The sequence below is a fragment of the Phyllobates terribilis genome, unplaced genomic scaffold (genome assembly GCF_046119375.1).
Source record: "Phyllobates terribilis strain yellow unplaced genomic scaffold, ASM4611937v1 Scaffold_279__1_contigs__length_2497574, whole genome shotgun sequence".
In the NCBI taxonomy this organism is placed as follows: Eukaryota; Metazoa; Chordata; class Amphibia; order Anura; family Dendrobatidae; genus Phyllobates; species Phyllobates terribilis.
Window position 1 is genome coordinate 1,706,836 of NW_027363039.1, and position 15,282 is coordinate 1,722,117.

At 43.9% G+C, this 15,282-nt stretch overlaps 1 protein-coding gene across 6 annotated transcripts in view; it reads right to left on the reverse strand.

Annotated features, from left to right (window-relative positions):
* Positions 1 to 9,678: 9,678 nt before the first annotated feature.
* The window catches only part of LOC141220271 (uncharacterized), a 255,305-nt gene continuing 249,701 nt past the window's right edge, over positions 9,679 to 15,282 (reverse strand). For 2 of the 6 annotated variants that reach the window (XM_073666222.1, XM_073666220.1), the window contains one exon: positions 9,679 to 12,350. In XM_073666222.1, the coding sequence (XP_073522323.1) occupies positions 10,306 to 12,350 (2,045 nt within the window). In that variant the 3' untranslated portion in view covers positions 9,679 to 10,305. The remainder of the gene's footprint in view (positions 12,351 to 15,282) is intronic. The other 4 variants (XM_073666224.1, XM_073666223.1, XM_073666225.1 and 1 more) reach the window with 3 other exon arrangements.

The following is a 15,282-nucleotide window of genomic DNA, read 5'->3' on the forward strand; positions in this document are numbered from 1 at the left end:
GGAATCTGCTCCATTCTGGACATTGGAGATGAGTTTTTGAGGAACATCACTGTAGAAACAGAACTGTCTAGAATGGAGAAGCTGCAGAGAGATCATCAAAAGATCCACTCCGATCCAGTCACCTCCCCAGCGATCAGCAAGAGGGAGACGCTAAAATGAGGTCCTCAAAAACATGTGACTACAGTGAGGCCTCAAAATCTCAACTCCAATCCAGTCTCCTCACCAGTGAACCGTCTAGAGCAGAGGTCCCTAACCGCCGGTCCGCGGACCAGGACCGGGCCGTTGGGGTTTTTCAGCCGGTCCGCGGTGCCGCTGACAGCTAGCTCCGCGGTCCTGCGCCTGGTCAGAGCTCGCTCTGTGTGGATTTATAATGTTTTCTGCCATAGCCGTGACAGCTCGCAGCTCCCGGCAGAGAACATTATGCAGGACGGGGTGGGGCGTCGGGCGGGTCTTAGTGACGCAGCCCTCCACAGCACAGCATGGTACCTGTTGTACGTCACGGGGCGGGTCTTAGTGACGCGGCCCTCCTGCACAGCATGGTGTGTTCCTGACGGGGTGGGGCGGCAGGCTCTCCTCACTGACACGCCCCCGGCAGAACATGTTATGTGGGGCGTGCTGGGGCAGCAGACTGGCTTCAGTGACGCGGCTCCCGGTACCGGTGTTCAGTGTGTAGCGCTGCTAAGCAGCAGCGCTGTATACACTGACGCTCAATGTACAATGCTGCTACTTAGCAGCGCTGTACACCGAGGTCCCGCCAGCATCCTCCCCATACAGCTCCACCCCTCCATAACCCCACCCCCATATGACCAAAGCCCCGCCCCCACCCCCACCGGGCCATGGAAAACTGGTCTTGCTTAAAGCCGGTCCCTGGTGCAAAAAAGGTTGGGGACCTCTGGTCTAGAGGGGAGATGCTGGAATGAGGACCACAAAATATCCCCCCGATCCAGTCACTTCAGTGGTGACCACCTAGAGAGGAGCTGATAAAATGAGGCCTCAAAAAATCACCTCCAAACTAGACGCAACCATAAACTATAAAGTTATTATAATGGTGAAGGAGCTGTGATGAGGCTGCGGTCATGTGACAGTGATGACGTCACCGCAGCTCCTCCCCCTCAGGGGTCATTGCCCCGCCCAGATCTGCAGATGATCCCGGCGCAGTCGCTCCTCCGGCTCCTCCGCTCTCTGACGTCACATAGTGGCCGCTTTCTCCAGTGATGAGGATTTCTCTGCTCCCGGAGGTTCTGTAAGTCCAGTAGTCTCATCAGGTCCACATCAATAGTAAGTTCATCTGTTTCCCCAGTCAGGGCTCGCTCTCACTTGTGATTAAATCGGATGAATGCAATCAGATAAAACATCAGACTCCATTGTACCCATTTAGTCCTATGTTTCTCTGCTCAGTGTTGTTTTTTTTTCCAGCTCCGATCGGATTGCGATCGGGCTGGAAAAAAATCGCAGCATGGTGGATTAGGATCGCACGCATCTATATAATCTACGGGTGCGTGTGAAACATCGCACTGCACTCAGATACCACCCGAGTGCAGTGCGATTCCCGCCAATGCCAGCACCAGAGGAGATGGAGATAGTGATTTCCCCGTCCCCTCCGCAGCCGTGCGAGAGGATCAGAGCATGGAGCACTGACATTCGGCTCCCGCTCGCAGCAGGGCAGCAGCGAGTGTCATTAGCATATCGCATCGGGGGGTCTCGCATCGCATACCGTACGCTAGTGGGACCCCGGCCTAAGAGATACGTCTGTGTCTTGTATAGCAGAGCGGAGTTGTACAGATACCTGTCTTTACGTAGGCTCAGGTTCTCCCGGGTGCGACTCAGCCTCAGCATCCTCCCGCGCCATCTCCTCCTCTCCATGTTGTTGTGCAGAGTTCTCGGCGCCATCTTGTGATCAGGGTCTGGCGAATTTTTCATATTTTATTTATTATTTTTTTTCTATTTTTCTAATTTTAAAATTTTTTATTAAAATGTTCTAATGCTGATAATTTAGTCATCCGTTCAGATATTAAAATATTCACCCAATGAGAAATGAAAGCAATTCTAAATCCATAACCCTTCTATGACCTGATCACTGTCTACATACTGAAAAAACAATGAGTATACCGACATTATCACAACATAAGAGCCGAAGCCACAAATAGTAATGTGAAAGCTTCTTCCCCGGAATCCAATGTTGCTCTATCCATAAAAAACCTTCATCCAATCTCAACTTCATTCCTGACCCCGATCATTTCTATAACCATAGATGTGTTAGTGCACAATGCGGTATCTGCGCTCCAGCGAGACCACCGTGTCTGTACTGTCTGCAAGAAGAAAGAAGAGAAAGGGGACATTTGTCCCCCAGCTCTACTGACGGACTCACATTATACTCTAGATTCAGGCCTTTAGGAGACAGACGATTTACAGTCAATATCCAGAAGGCTTCCCTCCTTAATAACCTTCTCTTAATGCCGCCTCCTCTCCGAGGAGCACTCACTTGTTCCATCACCTGGTATTTTGTCTCAGACAACGATATCTACGGACTTTCTCAAAATATCCACAAGTGAATTCAGGAGACGTGACTGGGAAAGGAATCCAAAAGGTGAGTCTCCTATGAACTTCATGCTGCAACTTTAATGGAATACTGTGGAGAAAAACGCCTATCGCGAGGACTGCGAGTCCATCTGCGCCCCACTCTGTTTTCAGAGGATGGGACTTTCTGCGATCAATTCGAGCAGATTAATAAGTGTTCCCTGGATTTAATCTTGTTGACTGCTGATAGACTTCACGCAGCAGATACAGATTTAAAAGTGGAGATTGCGAAAAATATAAAATAAATAATATATAAATTAGGTCAATAATTTTTCCTTCCCATTTATGATATACAGAGGAGAATTAGAATGTGTTGTGGGTGAATGATGATATGTTTTTTAGACTTTGGTGCGTATAGTTAAATGGTACGATGATTATTATCTTACTTGTTTTAACTTCTACTTTCTCACATCTCGCCCACCCTTTAACACATTCTGTGCACTCTCTCCATATCCACCCCTCCCTTCTCCCCTCTCATGTATAAATCTGAGGCTCTACTGATATTTCTCACCCACTCCAATCCATCCACTTCCTCCGTACAGCACTCAAAACGTTCCTACAAATCATTGCACCACCTGCTCTTTCTCTTTTATCACCTTCTTCTTGTCGCTGGCGACATCTCCCCCAACCCTGGACCTCCCTCCACTAGCATACACCACTCTCCTCCAGCTGCATATAGAAACCCTGCTAATCGTATTAACATTCTGTGTATGCCCTCTCCTATTGCTTTCCATTGTGCTCTCTGGAACGCACGGTCTGTGTGTAACAAACTAACTTACACTCACGATTTTTTCCTCACTAATTCCCTTAACATTCTGGCTATTACAGAAACCTGGATCCAGCATTCAGACACCACCGCAGCTGCTGCTCTCTCATTTGGTGGGCTGAAATTTTCACATATGGCCAGACCTGAGAACAGACAAGGTGGAGGTGTTGGTTTGCTCCTTTCACCACAATGTGCTTTCCAGGTCATCCCCGGTTCCCTCACTTTGAAGTCCACACCGTCAGACTCTTCAAACCCTTCTCCCTGTGAGTGGCGGTTGTGTATCGCCCTCCAGACTCCTGTCGCCAGTTCCTGGATCACTTTTGCCTCCTGGCTTCCTCACTTTCTATCCTGTGACTTCCCCACCATCATCATGGGAGACTTTAACATCCCCATCAATGATCCCCTCTCCCAATCTGCCTCTCATCTACTTTCTCTAACCCCCTCGTTCCGCCTCTCACAGGTTACTAATTCTCCTACGCATGAAAACGGGAATACTCTGGACCTGGTTTTCTCCCGTCTCTGCTCGCTGCATGACTTTACTAACTTAACTCCCCTCTCCCGCTCTCGGACCACAACCTTCTTTCCTTCTCTGTCAAGAACTTTCTCCTCCCCCGGGACACCCCCACTTACCAAAGTTATAGGAATACACCTACCATTAATACCCAGCAGCTTATGGACAATCTCCACACATCTTCTGCCCCCATCTCCTCCCTCTCCTGTCCAGACTTGGCATTATCACACTACAATAATACACTGAAGAGCGTCCTAGATGAAGCAGCACCTTCTACACGCAGAAAGACCCTACACAGACAATGGCAGCCTTGGCACACGATGCAAAAACGTTTTCTTCAGCGTTGCTCAAGGTGTGCGGAGCGAAAGTGGAGAAAATCACTTTTAGCAGAGGACTTCATCCATTATAAATTCATGCTCAAATCCTATAACTCTGCCCTTCATCTGGCCAAACAATCCTACTTCACCCCCCTCATCACTTCACTGCCCAGCAATCCAAAATGACTTTTTGAAACCTTAAACTCCCTCCTGAAACCTAATGCACAGGCCCCCACCACCAACCTCAGCGGGGAGGATCTGGCCACTTATTTCCTAGAAAAAATCAACCACATCCATCAGGACATCTCAGCCCAATCTCCTCAGTGCCTGGATCCCCTTCCCTGCCGCACTTCAAGCTCACTAGCCATCTTTGAGCCAGTTACAGAAGAAGAAGTTACCCAGCTCCTCACTTCTTCTCGACCTACAACCTTCGCATCTCATGCAGTCTCTCTCACCGGTGGTCACCACTCACCTGACTAAAATATTTAACCTCTCCCTTTCTTCCGGTATCTTTCCCTCCTCATTTAAACATGGTATCATAACCCCTTTACTTAAAAAGCCATCCCTGGACCAGAACTGTACTGCTAACTACAGACCTGTCTCTAATCTTCCTTACATCTCTAAACTCCTGGAACGCTTGGTCCACTCCAGTCTAATACGCTATCTCTCAGATAACTCTCTCCTCGACCCTCTACAATCTAGTTTCTGCTCCTTACACTCCACTGAAACTGCCCTCACTAAAGTCTCTAATGATCTACTAACAGCTAAATCCAAAGGTCACTGCTCCCTGCTGATTCTCCTGGATCTCTCCGCCGCATTTGACACTGTGGATCACCAGCTCCTCCTCACTATGCTCCGCTCTATAGTTCTCAAGGAAACCGTCCTCTCCTGGTTCTCCTCCTACCTCTCTGACCCTCCTTCACTGTATCTTTTGCCGACTCCTCTTCCTCTCCTCGTCCCCTTACTATCGGGGTCCGCATGGCTCAGTCCTAGGCCCCCTCCTCTTCTCTCTATACACTGCCCCTATTGGACAAACAATCAGCAGATTTGGGTTCCAGTATCATCTCTCTGCTGAGGACACCCAATTATACACCTCTTCCCCTGACATCACCCCTACCCTAATAGAAAATACCAAGGATTGTCTGTCTGCTGTCTCTAACATCATGTCCTCCATCTAAACTTAAACTGAATCTCTCCAAAACTGAACTTCTTGTGTTTCTCCCCTCTACTAACCCAACTCTGCCTGACATTGAAATTACCTTGGAGGGTTCAACCATAACCCCCAAGCAGCACGGCCGCTGCCTTGGGGTCATATTCGACACTAACCTTTCCTTTACTCCCTATATCCGATCACTCACCCACTCTTGTCACCTGCATCTTAAAAACATCTCCAGAATCCGACCTTTTCTCACCTTTGAAACTGCTAAAACTCTTACTGTCGCTTTTATTCACTTTCGCCTGGACTACTGCAACTCTCTTCTGATTGGTCTCCCTCTTACCAAACTTTCTCCTCTTCAATCCGTCCTGAATGCAGCAGCCAAGGTCGTATTTCTGTCCAGCCGCTTCACCGATGCCTCCATCTTGTGCCAGTTATTACACTGATTGCCCATTCGCTACAGGGTCCAATATAAACTCATCGCTCTCACCCACAAAGCTCTCCACAGTTCTGCGCCGCCTTATATCTGCTCTCTCATCTCTGTCTATCGCCCTACACGTGCCCTCCATTCTACAAATAACCTAACATCCCCCATAATCCGAACCTCGCACCTCCGTTTGCAAGGCTTCTCTCGTGCTGCGCCAGTTCTCTGGAATGCTCTACCCCAGACGATCCGACTGATGCCTAGCCCCCATGTCTTCAAGCACGCTTTAAAAACCCATCTCTTTAAACAAGCCGACCACCTTAACTACTCAGTAAACCAACTTTCCCCTGTTAAAAATTAACCTTTAATAGAAACGTTTAAAATAGACCCAAAGTGCAATTGTGCATCCAAAAGTATAAGATGTACCGTATAGTACTAAATGGTATAATGAAAAACCGCATAAAGGCGGAGGTAGCGGTCCTGCTGCTGGGTTGTTGCCCTCCTACGGCTCCCTCCACGTCTCCTGGTGTATTGGCCTGTCTCCTGGTACCGCCTCCAGCCTCTGGACACTAAGCTGACAGACCCAGCAAACCTACTTGCCACAGCTCGCATTGATGTGCCATCCTGGATGAGCTGTACTACCTGAGCAACTTCTGTGGGTTGTAGAGTCGGTCTCATGCTAACACGAGTGTGAAAGCACAACCAACATTCAAAAGTGACCAAAACATCAGCCAGAAAGCATTGGTACTTTGAAGTGGTCTGTGGTCCCCACCTGCAGAACCACTCCTTTATTGAGTGTGTCTGGATAATTGACAATAATTTCCATTTGCACAACAGCATGTGAAATTGATTGTCAATCAGTGTTGCTTCCTAAGTGGACAGTTTGATTTCACAGAAGTTTGATCCACTTGGAGTTATATTCTGTTGTTTAAGTGTTCCCTTTATTTTTTTGAGCAGTGTATATTTTATATAATGAGACTAATATGATTATATTGTTATGGAGACCCTCTTTGTTTTAAGGAGAACTTTGGAATAGACAGCAAAGGGTCTTCACATTGCCAGTGAGATTCAAATTAAGATACTTCATCGATGAAGGAAGAGAGACAGAATACATGTGACATATATTGTCAGCAGGTAGAGTCTTCCTCGTGTGGCAGCAAAGACTCGCCATATTTATTAGCTAGACAGAACAGAACTTCATTGTTACAGAAAACTGAAATAGACTTATTAGTAACAAATTTCCCTTGGCTCAGCGTAAACCTTCTTGTCAAGGACTTTTCAGGAAACAAGTATCTTAGTCAGACATTCCACAATGTAAAATTAGAAAACACTCAAGCAGACTTCAGACATAGCAAAAATATACATTGTTTTTATCTAAATTAATAATGATATCTAGATATTAAAAAAATTAACCACAACAATATGAATGTTTGTGGTTTTCTTCATTTTCTATTTCATTGTGATGTCATTTCCTTGTTTTTTTTCTATATAAATGTTGTATTTCTATGTGATTGCCCACAATTGACAAAAGCTCTGGAGGAGCTGAAACGTTTTGCAGATTTGTGGATGTGAAATAAATGATTGACTACAGGTGAGTGCCGGGATCTCTTTCCTTTCCCTCTCCATTACTAACCTGAGGGCTTGAAGACAGCTGTGTTTTATGACAAATCACAGCTGTCATCAACCCTAACCACCATTACCCCGATTGCCACCGCACCAGGGCAATCGTGAAGAGCTGTGCAAAGCACCTGAATTGGTGCGCCATTTCTGAGGCGGCTGAGGGCTGGTATTTTTAGGCTGGGAAGGGCCCAATAACCGAGGATCTTCCCACCCTGATAATATCTGCTCACAGCTGTCTGCTTTACCTTTGCTGGTTATCAAAAATAGGGAGGACTCCACATCTCTTTTTTAATTAGCTAAACACAAGTGCAGTAAACTCCACACACAGGGCAGTAATTATATATCTCACGGATATCTATCATCTATCTCGATCTTTGCACATCTAACACCTAAATATCTGTCATTTCTATTCTGCGCTCTCTTCCGGCACGTGTCACACAGACGTGTGTGCGGATGTCACACTTTATGTCATCTGTGTGCAGGACGTACTGACGTCCGAGCTGCCGGCAAAAAACGGACATGTCCGGTCCGTGTGACCATGTGCGCAGCCTATAGATTATAATGGGTGTACGTGTGTGTCTCCGGTATGTGTGAAGGGGGCCTAAAGGGTATGAGCACTTTTAGTATGAATTACCAGTAGGGGGCGTGACCACTTAAAGAGCCTAGGGCAGCATGAATGCCAGATACGGCCCTGAGCACAGCCCTAATAAAGTCATTAGAGCTGCAGATAAAGGGGGCTCGATCACAGCTCTGGATAGTGGGTTGTATGAGCTGGAGGTTATGAACATGGACGACGATACTAATATATGCCGCACTCTAGATGGAGATCCTACTAATTCATACAATACCCCCTTACATTGTCTTTTGGAGGAGGGTTTGGTATCGGCTGTACTTAATGCCAAACAAATAGAACGATTAAAGGAAAATCACCCACAATGTCCAATATTTCATACATTACCGAAAACTCACAAAGAAGGAAACATCCATCAGTCTAGAGTTACATTCAATACTGGCTGCAGAGAAGATTCCTATAATATAGTGAATATTACCAGAAAACATTTACCTATGTTATACACTGACAAGAATCCAGCAACAAGAAAGACAACTGACACGTGGAGGACAAACACCAAAGGTTTCATTGAATGTGGGAGAAATAAATGTGGTTTGTACAAGTCTGTGCACAAAGCAAAAATGTCTGCATCTACTAACCATAATAAACCCTATAATATCCGACATCTCATTAGTTGTAGCTCCACACGTCATTGACACCATACAATGTGAAGCTTGTCTGCTGCAATATGTGGGGGGCACGGTCAGACCCTTACGTCACCGCATTGGGGGACACGTTAGGGACGTTCTTGGCCCCACAACACGTAATACATCTGCAGCATCACAACATCTCATACAACACAATAGGGATTAATCACTTTACAGTTGTGGGTATTGAATATGTCACCAGACCAGCTAAGGGGGGAGATTGGTATAAAAAGTACACCCCAGAGAAGCCTTGTGGATTCTGGAATTGGACCCCAGATTCCCCAGTGATATGAATCTTCCTTCAGACCTTGTATCCATTTACTGAATTGTGTTTTTTCCTCTTTTATAGTAATTATACATAATATACACATTATAGATGCAGACACTTCATTCTTCTATTGCACGGATGCTTTTTGTTGTGGACATATGATCATCCATAGGGGTAATGTAGATATACTTGCACATGTCCATTTGGGGCTGGGGGTCTCCGCTGTGCATTAGACCCTATGATGTGTATAAGAAGCCGGTTACTGGTGATTTATTATGTCATGAAGAAGAACTGAACACAAATACCAGGTAGAAACGCAGAGATGTTTTGCTCCTATCTGTTTTTTAATGTTTCTATGATTTTAATTTGATTTGTTCAATAAAAGTTTTTGGTTTTATTCACACTGGAAAACAAGTGCTGGATTATCAGTAACTTTCTTTGTCCCGTCCATTCCTTCCCAACTGTGATTTTTCATCCAAGCATTGAGAGATGAGCTGAAAGCAGACATATTTTTCTATAGAGGAATGGCAGACATGGGTGTTGTCTACATAGAAAGCCTCTCCTAAATCCCATACACAAAAAAGCCGCCCTACAATCTGCCAGGACACATGCGGAAACATATGAAGACTCCTGGGACTTTATACTCTGGAGTGATGAGACCAAGATAAATGTTTTTTTTGGAACTGATGGCTTCAAAACTTTATAACATTGAAGAGGTGAGGAATACAATGAGAATGCATGGAGTCTACAGTGAGACCTGGTGGTGGCCGTGTCCTTATGTGCTGCTGCATGAGGGGCTACATTTCATTGATGGTATCTTGAATTCACAGATGTTCTGCTCTGTAGTGACAGAGAAGATGCTGCCATCACTCTGTTCCCTTGGTAGGCCACTGTTACATTTCTGAAGAACAGGGTGACAGTGATTCAGTGGCCAAGTGTCTCCTGATCTGAACCCAACCAAACACCTCTGGGGAATTCTGAAGAGACAAGTTGTCATCGCTCCATCCAGCATCCAGGCTCTAAGAGCTCGTTATCGAAAGAGAGAAAAAAGATAGATATAGTATTGTCACTAACTTGTTCATTCCAGGCCTAGAAAACTTGGTGCCATCCTTTAAAATTATCGAGGCCATACAAAATAATAGATGTAGTAGCTTTTGATGTGGGGTGTACTCATTTTTGCATCAACTAATTTGAGTAAAACTGAAGATTTTGTAATGAGAGTTATATTAATAACCTTACTTTCATGTTTTGATTGCAAAAAAATGTTCTATGAAACTTAGTGTTGACAAAATTGTAGAAATTGATCTTGTGTTCAGTGAGATATTAAACAAAATCTTACTCATCAAAGGGGGTGTACTCATTTATGCTGAACAATGTTTATTAAACTTTATAAAACACAGTGAACATAATTACACTTTCTTTCCCGTATGACTTCTCTCATGTTTTACAAGGTGTGATTTTTGTATAAAAGATTTCCCACATTCTGAACATGAATACGGCTTCTCTCCTGTGTGACTTCTCTCATGCTGCACAAGATAATTTTTTTTTGTAAAGCATTTCTCACAGAATGAACATGAATACGGCTTTTCTCCTGTGTGAATTCGTTGATGTATAACAAGCTCTGATTTATTTGCGAAGCATCTTCCACATGCAAAACATGAAAAAAGTTTTTCTCCTGTGTGAATTCTTTGATGTATAACAAGCTCTGATTTATATATAAAACATTTCCCACATTCTGAACAAGAAAATAGCATTTCTCCTGTATGAATTCTCTTATGAGCAGAAAGATTTGATTTACGCATAAAAGATTTCCCGCATTCTGAACATAAATACGGCTGCTCTCCTGTGTGAATTTTCTGATGTGTAATAAGATTCCCTTTATTTGTAAAGCATTTCCCACATTCTGAACATGAATACGGCTTTTCTCCTGTGTGAATTCTCTGATGTTTAACAAGATCTGATTTATAACTAAAACACTTCCCACATTCTGAACATGAATATGGCTTCTTTCCAGTATGAATGTTCTGATGTCTACTAAGATGCCCTTTAGCTGTGAAGGTCTTCCCACATAGTGAACACAAAAATGGTTTTTCTCCTGTGTGAATTCTCTGATGTGTTATAAGACTCCCTTTATTTGTGAAGGACTTCTCACATAGTGAACATGAAAATGTTTTTTCTCCTGTGTGATTTCTCTGATGTGTAATAAGATTCCATTTATTTGTAAAGCATTTCCCACATTCTGAACATGAATATGGCTTCTCTCCTGTGTGAAGTCGCTGATGTGGAATAAGACTCCTTTTATCTGTAAAGGATTTCCCACATTCTGAACATGAATACGGCTTCTCTCCTGTGTGAATTTTCTGATGTGTAATAAGACTCCCTTTAAATGTAAAGCATTTTCCACATTCTGAACAGGAATATGGCTTCTCTCCTGTGTGAATTTTCTGATGTGTAATAAGACTCCCTTTAAATGTAAAGCATTTCCCACATTCTGAACATGAATACGGCTTTTCTCCTGTGTGAATTCTCTGATGTATAACAAGTTGTGATTTCTCTGTAAAGCACCTTCCACATTGTAAACATGAAAAAGGTTTTTCCCCTGTGTGAATTCTTTGATGTTTAACAAGGTCTGATTTACTTCTACAACATTTCCCACATTCTGAACATGAATATGGCTTCTCTCCTCTGTGAATTCTCTGATGTATAATAAGACTTCCTTTACCTGTGAAGGACTTTCCACATTCTGAACATGAATACGGCTTTTCTCCTGTGTGAATTCTCTGATGTTTAACAAGTTGTGATTTCTCTGTAAAGCACCTTCCACATTGTAAACATGAATACGGCTTTTCTCCTGTGTGAATTCTTTGATGTTTAACAAGGTCTGATTTATTTTTACAACATTTCCCACATTCCGAACATGAAAATGGCTTCTCCCCTGTATGATTTCTCTGATGTGTAATAAGATCCCCTTTATGTTTGAAGGACTTCCCACATTCCGAACATGAAAATGGCTTTTCTCCTGTGTGAATTCTTTGATGTTTAACAAGCTCTGATTTACTTCCAAAACATTTCCCACATTCCGAACAAGAAAATGGCTTCTCTCCTGTGTGAATTCTCTCATGTATAACAAATTGTGATTTATATGTAAAGCATTTCCCACATTCTGAACAGGAGTATGTTTTTTTTCCTTTGTGTTTTCTGTGTGTTAAAAAATCTGAGCTTTTTGTAAATTTCTTGTCACTCTGAAATCTTGAATCCATTTTGCCCCCTGGACTTTTGGTAATAATGCGAGATTGCTCAGGAGATGATTCCTCATGATTAGGATTATAAGAAGGTGAAGTGCTGTGAAGTCCAGGAGGTGCAGGAAGGGTGATGAGGTTTTCTCCATTAGAGTGCTTCATGATATCTTCTTTTTTACAATTTAGTGATGAACCGTTATTCTCACAAGGATTTCCTATCAGGTGGAAAGATAAATTAGATGTGAGTTTTTTCTTCAACACAAAAGAGATTTCTGAATGTATTTTCTGGATCTCACAATAAAGACCCTCGTCCGTGAAAGTACCAGTAATAAGGAGGACAACTACATGCCATAACATTTACACAATGACGGGTAAAGTGAATGACACTTATAAACTGGTGACATTGGCACAAGTCAGGGGTGGCAGAGATTAGACAGCAAATAGTTCTTTAAGTGGTAATTACTGATGACAGGTTCCCTTAATGTACCTCCAGTGCCATTTCACTCTCTCAAGCTTCGTATCTTGGCCTTAGTATAGAAAAGTGTCCACGTAATTAAAGAAGTTGTACACTACTAATAAAAATGCCCCCAATGTAATTAACCCATTGAGAGAAGATTTTTTTTTTAATTACCTAGCTTTGTCTTTATTGGCTGTGAGCGGCGCTATCGCTGGCCACTCACCGGCATCACGCGACCCCCGGCCTCAGCCGGCTCTTGCTTCCCCTGATGTCACGTCAAGTGAGGCGTGACACGGTGATGCGATCCCCGCGGTGGATGCCGGGCTGTGGGTGGGGTTTCCCCGCGCGTCACACCCAGAATCCACCGCGCACTTTCCCAATGAATACAAGGTAATTGTGATTCACAAAATGTTATACAATTGAACGGTGAAGAAAAAAAAAAAAACATTTTTACCACTATAATGTTATTTTAGCCCCAGATTTTACATTTTCACAAGGGAAAATGGGTAAAAATGACCACATAATTTGTTGTACTGTACTGCTTAGCCACATGGCGAGACTCGGGAGGGAAGGAGCGCTATTTTACTCTTGGAGAACAAACTTTAGTAGAACAGTTTGCAGACTCCATATACAGAGCCCCAAAGTGGCAAAAGAGCAGAATCCCCCCTCAAGTGACACCAGTTTGGAAATTACACCCCTATGGAAATGTATCTACAGGCGTAGTGATGAATCTGACTCCATGGGTGCTTTCCAGAAACGAGCAGTAATGGATGTTGCAAAGTGAAAATGCAAATATTTCATTATAGTGGTCAGTACATTGTAGTGTCCGGTACGTTGCAATGCCCTTACGTTGTAGCGCCCAGTACATGATTCCCAGCTAGTGCCTTCTGGAGAAATAAATTGGCTCTCCTCGCTACAGTAATGCCAAACATGTGGATGCTAACTGCATACGGTGGGGCCCAGGAGGAGGGGGCATTTGGATTTGGGAGCGCAGATGTCACTGGATTTCTTTAAGTGGGAGCCAAGTCACTTTTCCAGAGACTTTGTGCTACCAGTAATATGGACACCCCCTAGATTACTGTTTACAGATGATGAACCTGAGTGGGGACTTTTTTTTTTGTGGGTTGAGTAGAAGCTCTTGGTGGCATTTTGGGGTACAGAATATTTTGGATCATATTTATCCTGTGAAGTACGCTGAACACTTACAGTGGGTACGGGAAGTATTCAGACCCCTTTACATTTTTTCACTCTTTGCTTCATTGCAGCCATTTGGTAAATTCTAAAAAGTTTATTTATTTTTCTCATTAAAGTACACTCTGCACCCCATCTTGACTGAAAAAAAGCAGAAATGCAGACAATTTAGCAAATTTATTAAAAAAGAAAAACTGAAATATCACATGGTCATAAGTATTCAAATCCTTCACTCAGACACTCATATTTAATTCACATGCTGTCCATTTCCTTGTGATCCTCCTTGAGATGGTTCTACTCCTTCATTGGAGTCCAGCTGTGTTTAATTAAACTGATAGGACTTGATTTGGAAAGGCACACACCTGTCTATATAAGACCTCACCGCTCACAGTGCATGTCAGACCAAATGAGAATCATCAGCTCAAAGGAACTGCCCAAGGAGCTCAGAGACAGAATTGTGGCAAGGCACAGATGTGGCCAAGGTTACAAAAGTATTTCTGAATTACTCAAGGTTCCTAAGAGCACAGTGGCCTCCATAATCCTTAAACAGAAGACGCTTGGGACCACCAGAAGTCTTCCTAGACCTGGCCGTCCAGCCAAACTGAGCAATCGTGGGAGAAGAGCCTTGGTAGGAGAGGTAAAGAAAACCCCCAAGATCACTGTGGCTGAGCTCCAGAGATGCAGTAGGGAGATGGGAGAAAGTTCCACAAAGTCAACGATCACTGCAGCCCTCCACCAGTCAGGCATTTATGGCAGAGTGGCCAGATGGAAGCCTCTCCTCAGTGCAAGACATGAAAGCCCGCATAGAGTTTGCTCAAAACACATGAAGGACTCACAGACTATGAGAAATAAGATTCTCTGATCTGATGAGACGAAGATAGAACTTTTTGGTGATAATTCTAAGCGGTATGTGTGGAGAAAACCTGGCACTGCTCATGATCTGCCCAATACAATCCCTACAGTGAAACATGGTGGTGGCAGCATCATGCTATGGGGGTATTTTTCAGCTGCAGGGACAGGATGACTGGTTGCAATTGAAGGAAACATGAATGCAGCCAAGTACAGAGATATCCTGGATGAAAACCTCTTCCAGAGTGCTCTGGACCTCAGACTTGGCCGAAGGTTCACCTTCCAACAAGACAATAACCCTAAGCACACAGCTAAAATGACAAAGGAGTGGCTTCAGAACAACTCTGTGGCCATTCTTGACTGGCCCAGCCAGAGCCCTGACCTAAACCCAATTGAGCATCTCTGCAGAGACCTGAAAATGTCTGTCCACCAACGTTCACCATTCAACCTGACGGACCTGGAGAGGATCTGCAAGGAAGAATGGCAGAGGATCCCTAAATCCAGGTGTGAACAACTTGTTGCATCATTCCCTAGAAGACTCATGGCTGTACTAGCTCAAAAGGGGGCTTCTACTCAACACTGAGCAAAGGGTCTGAATACTTATGACCATGTGATATTTCAGTTTTTCTTTTTTAATAAATTTGCAAAAA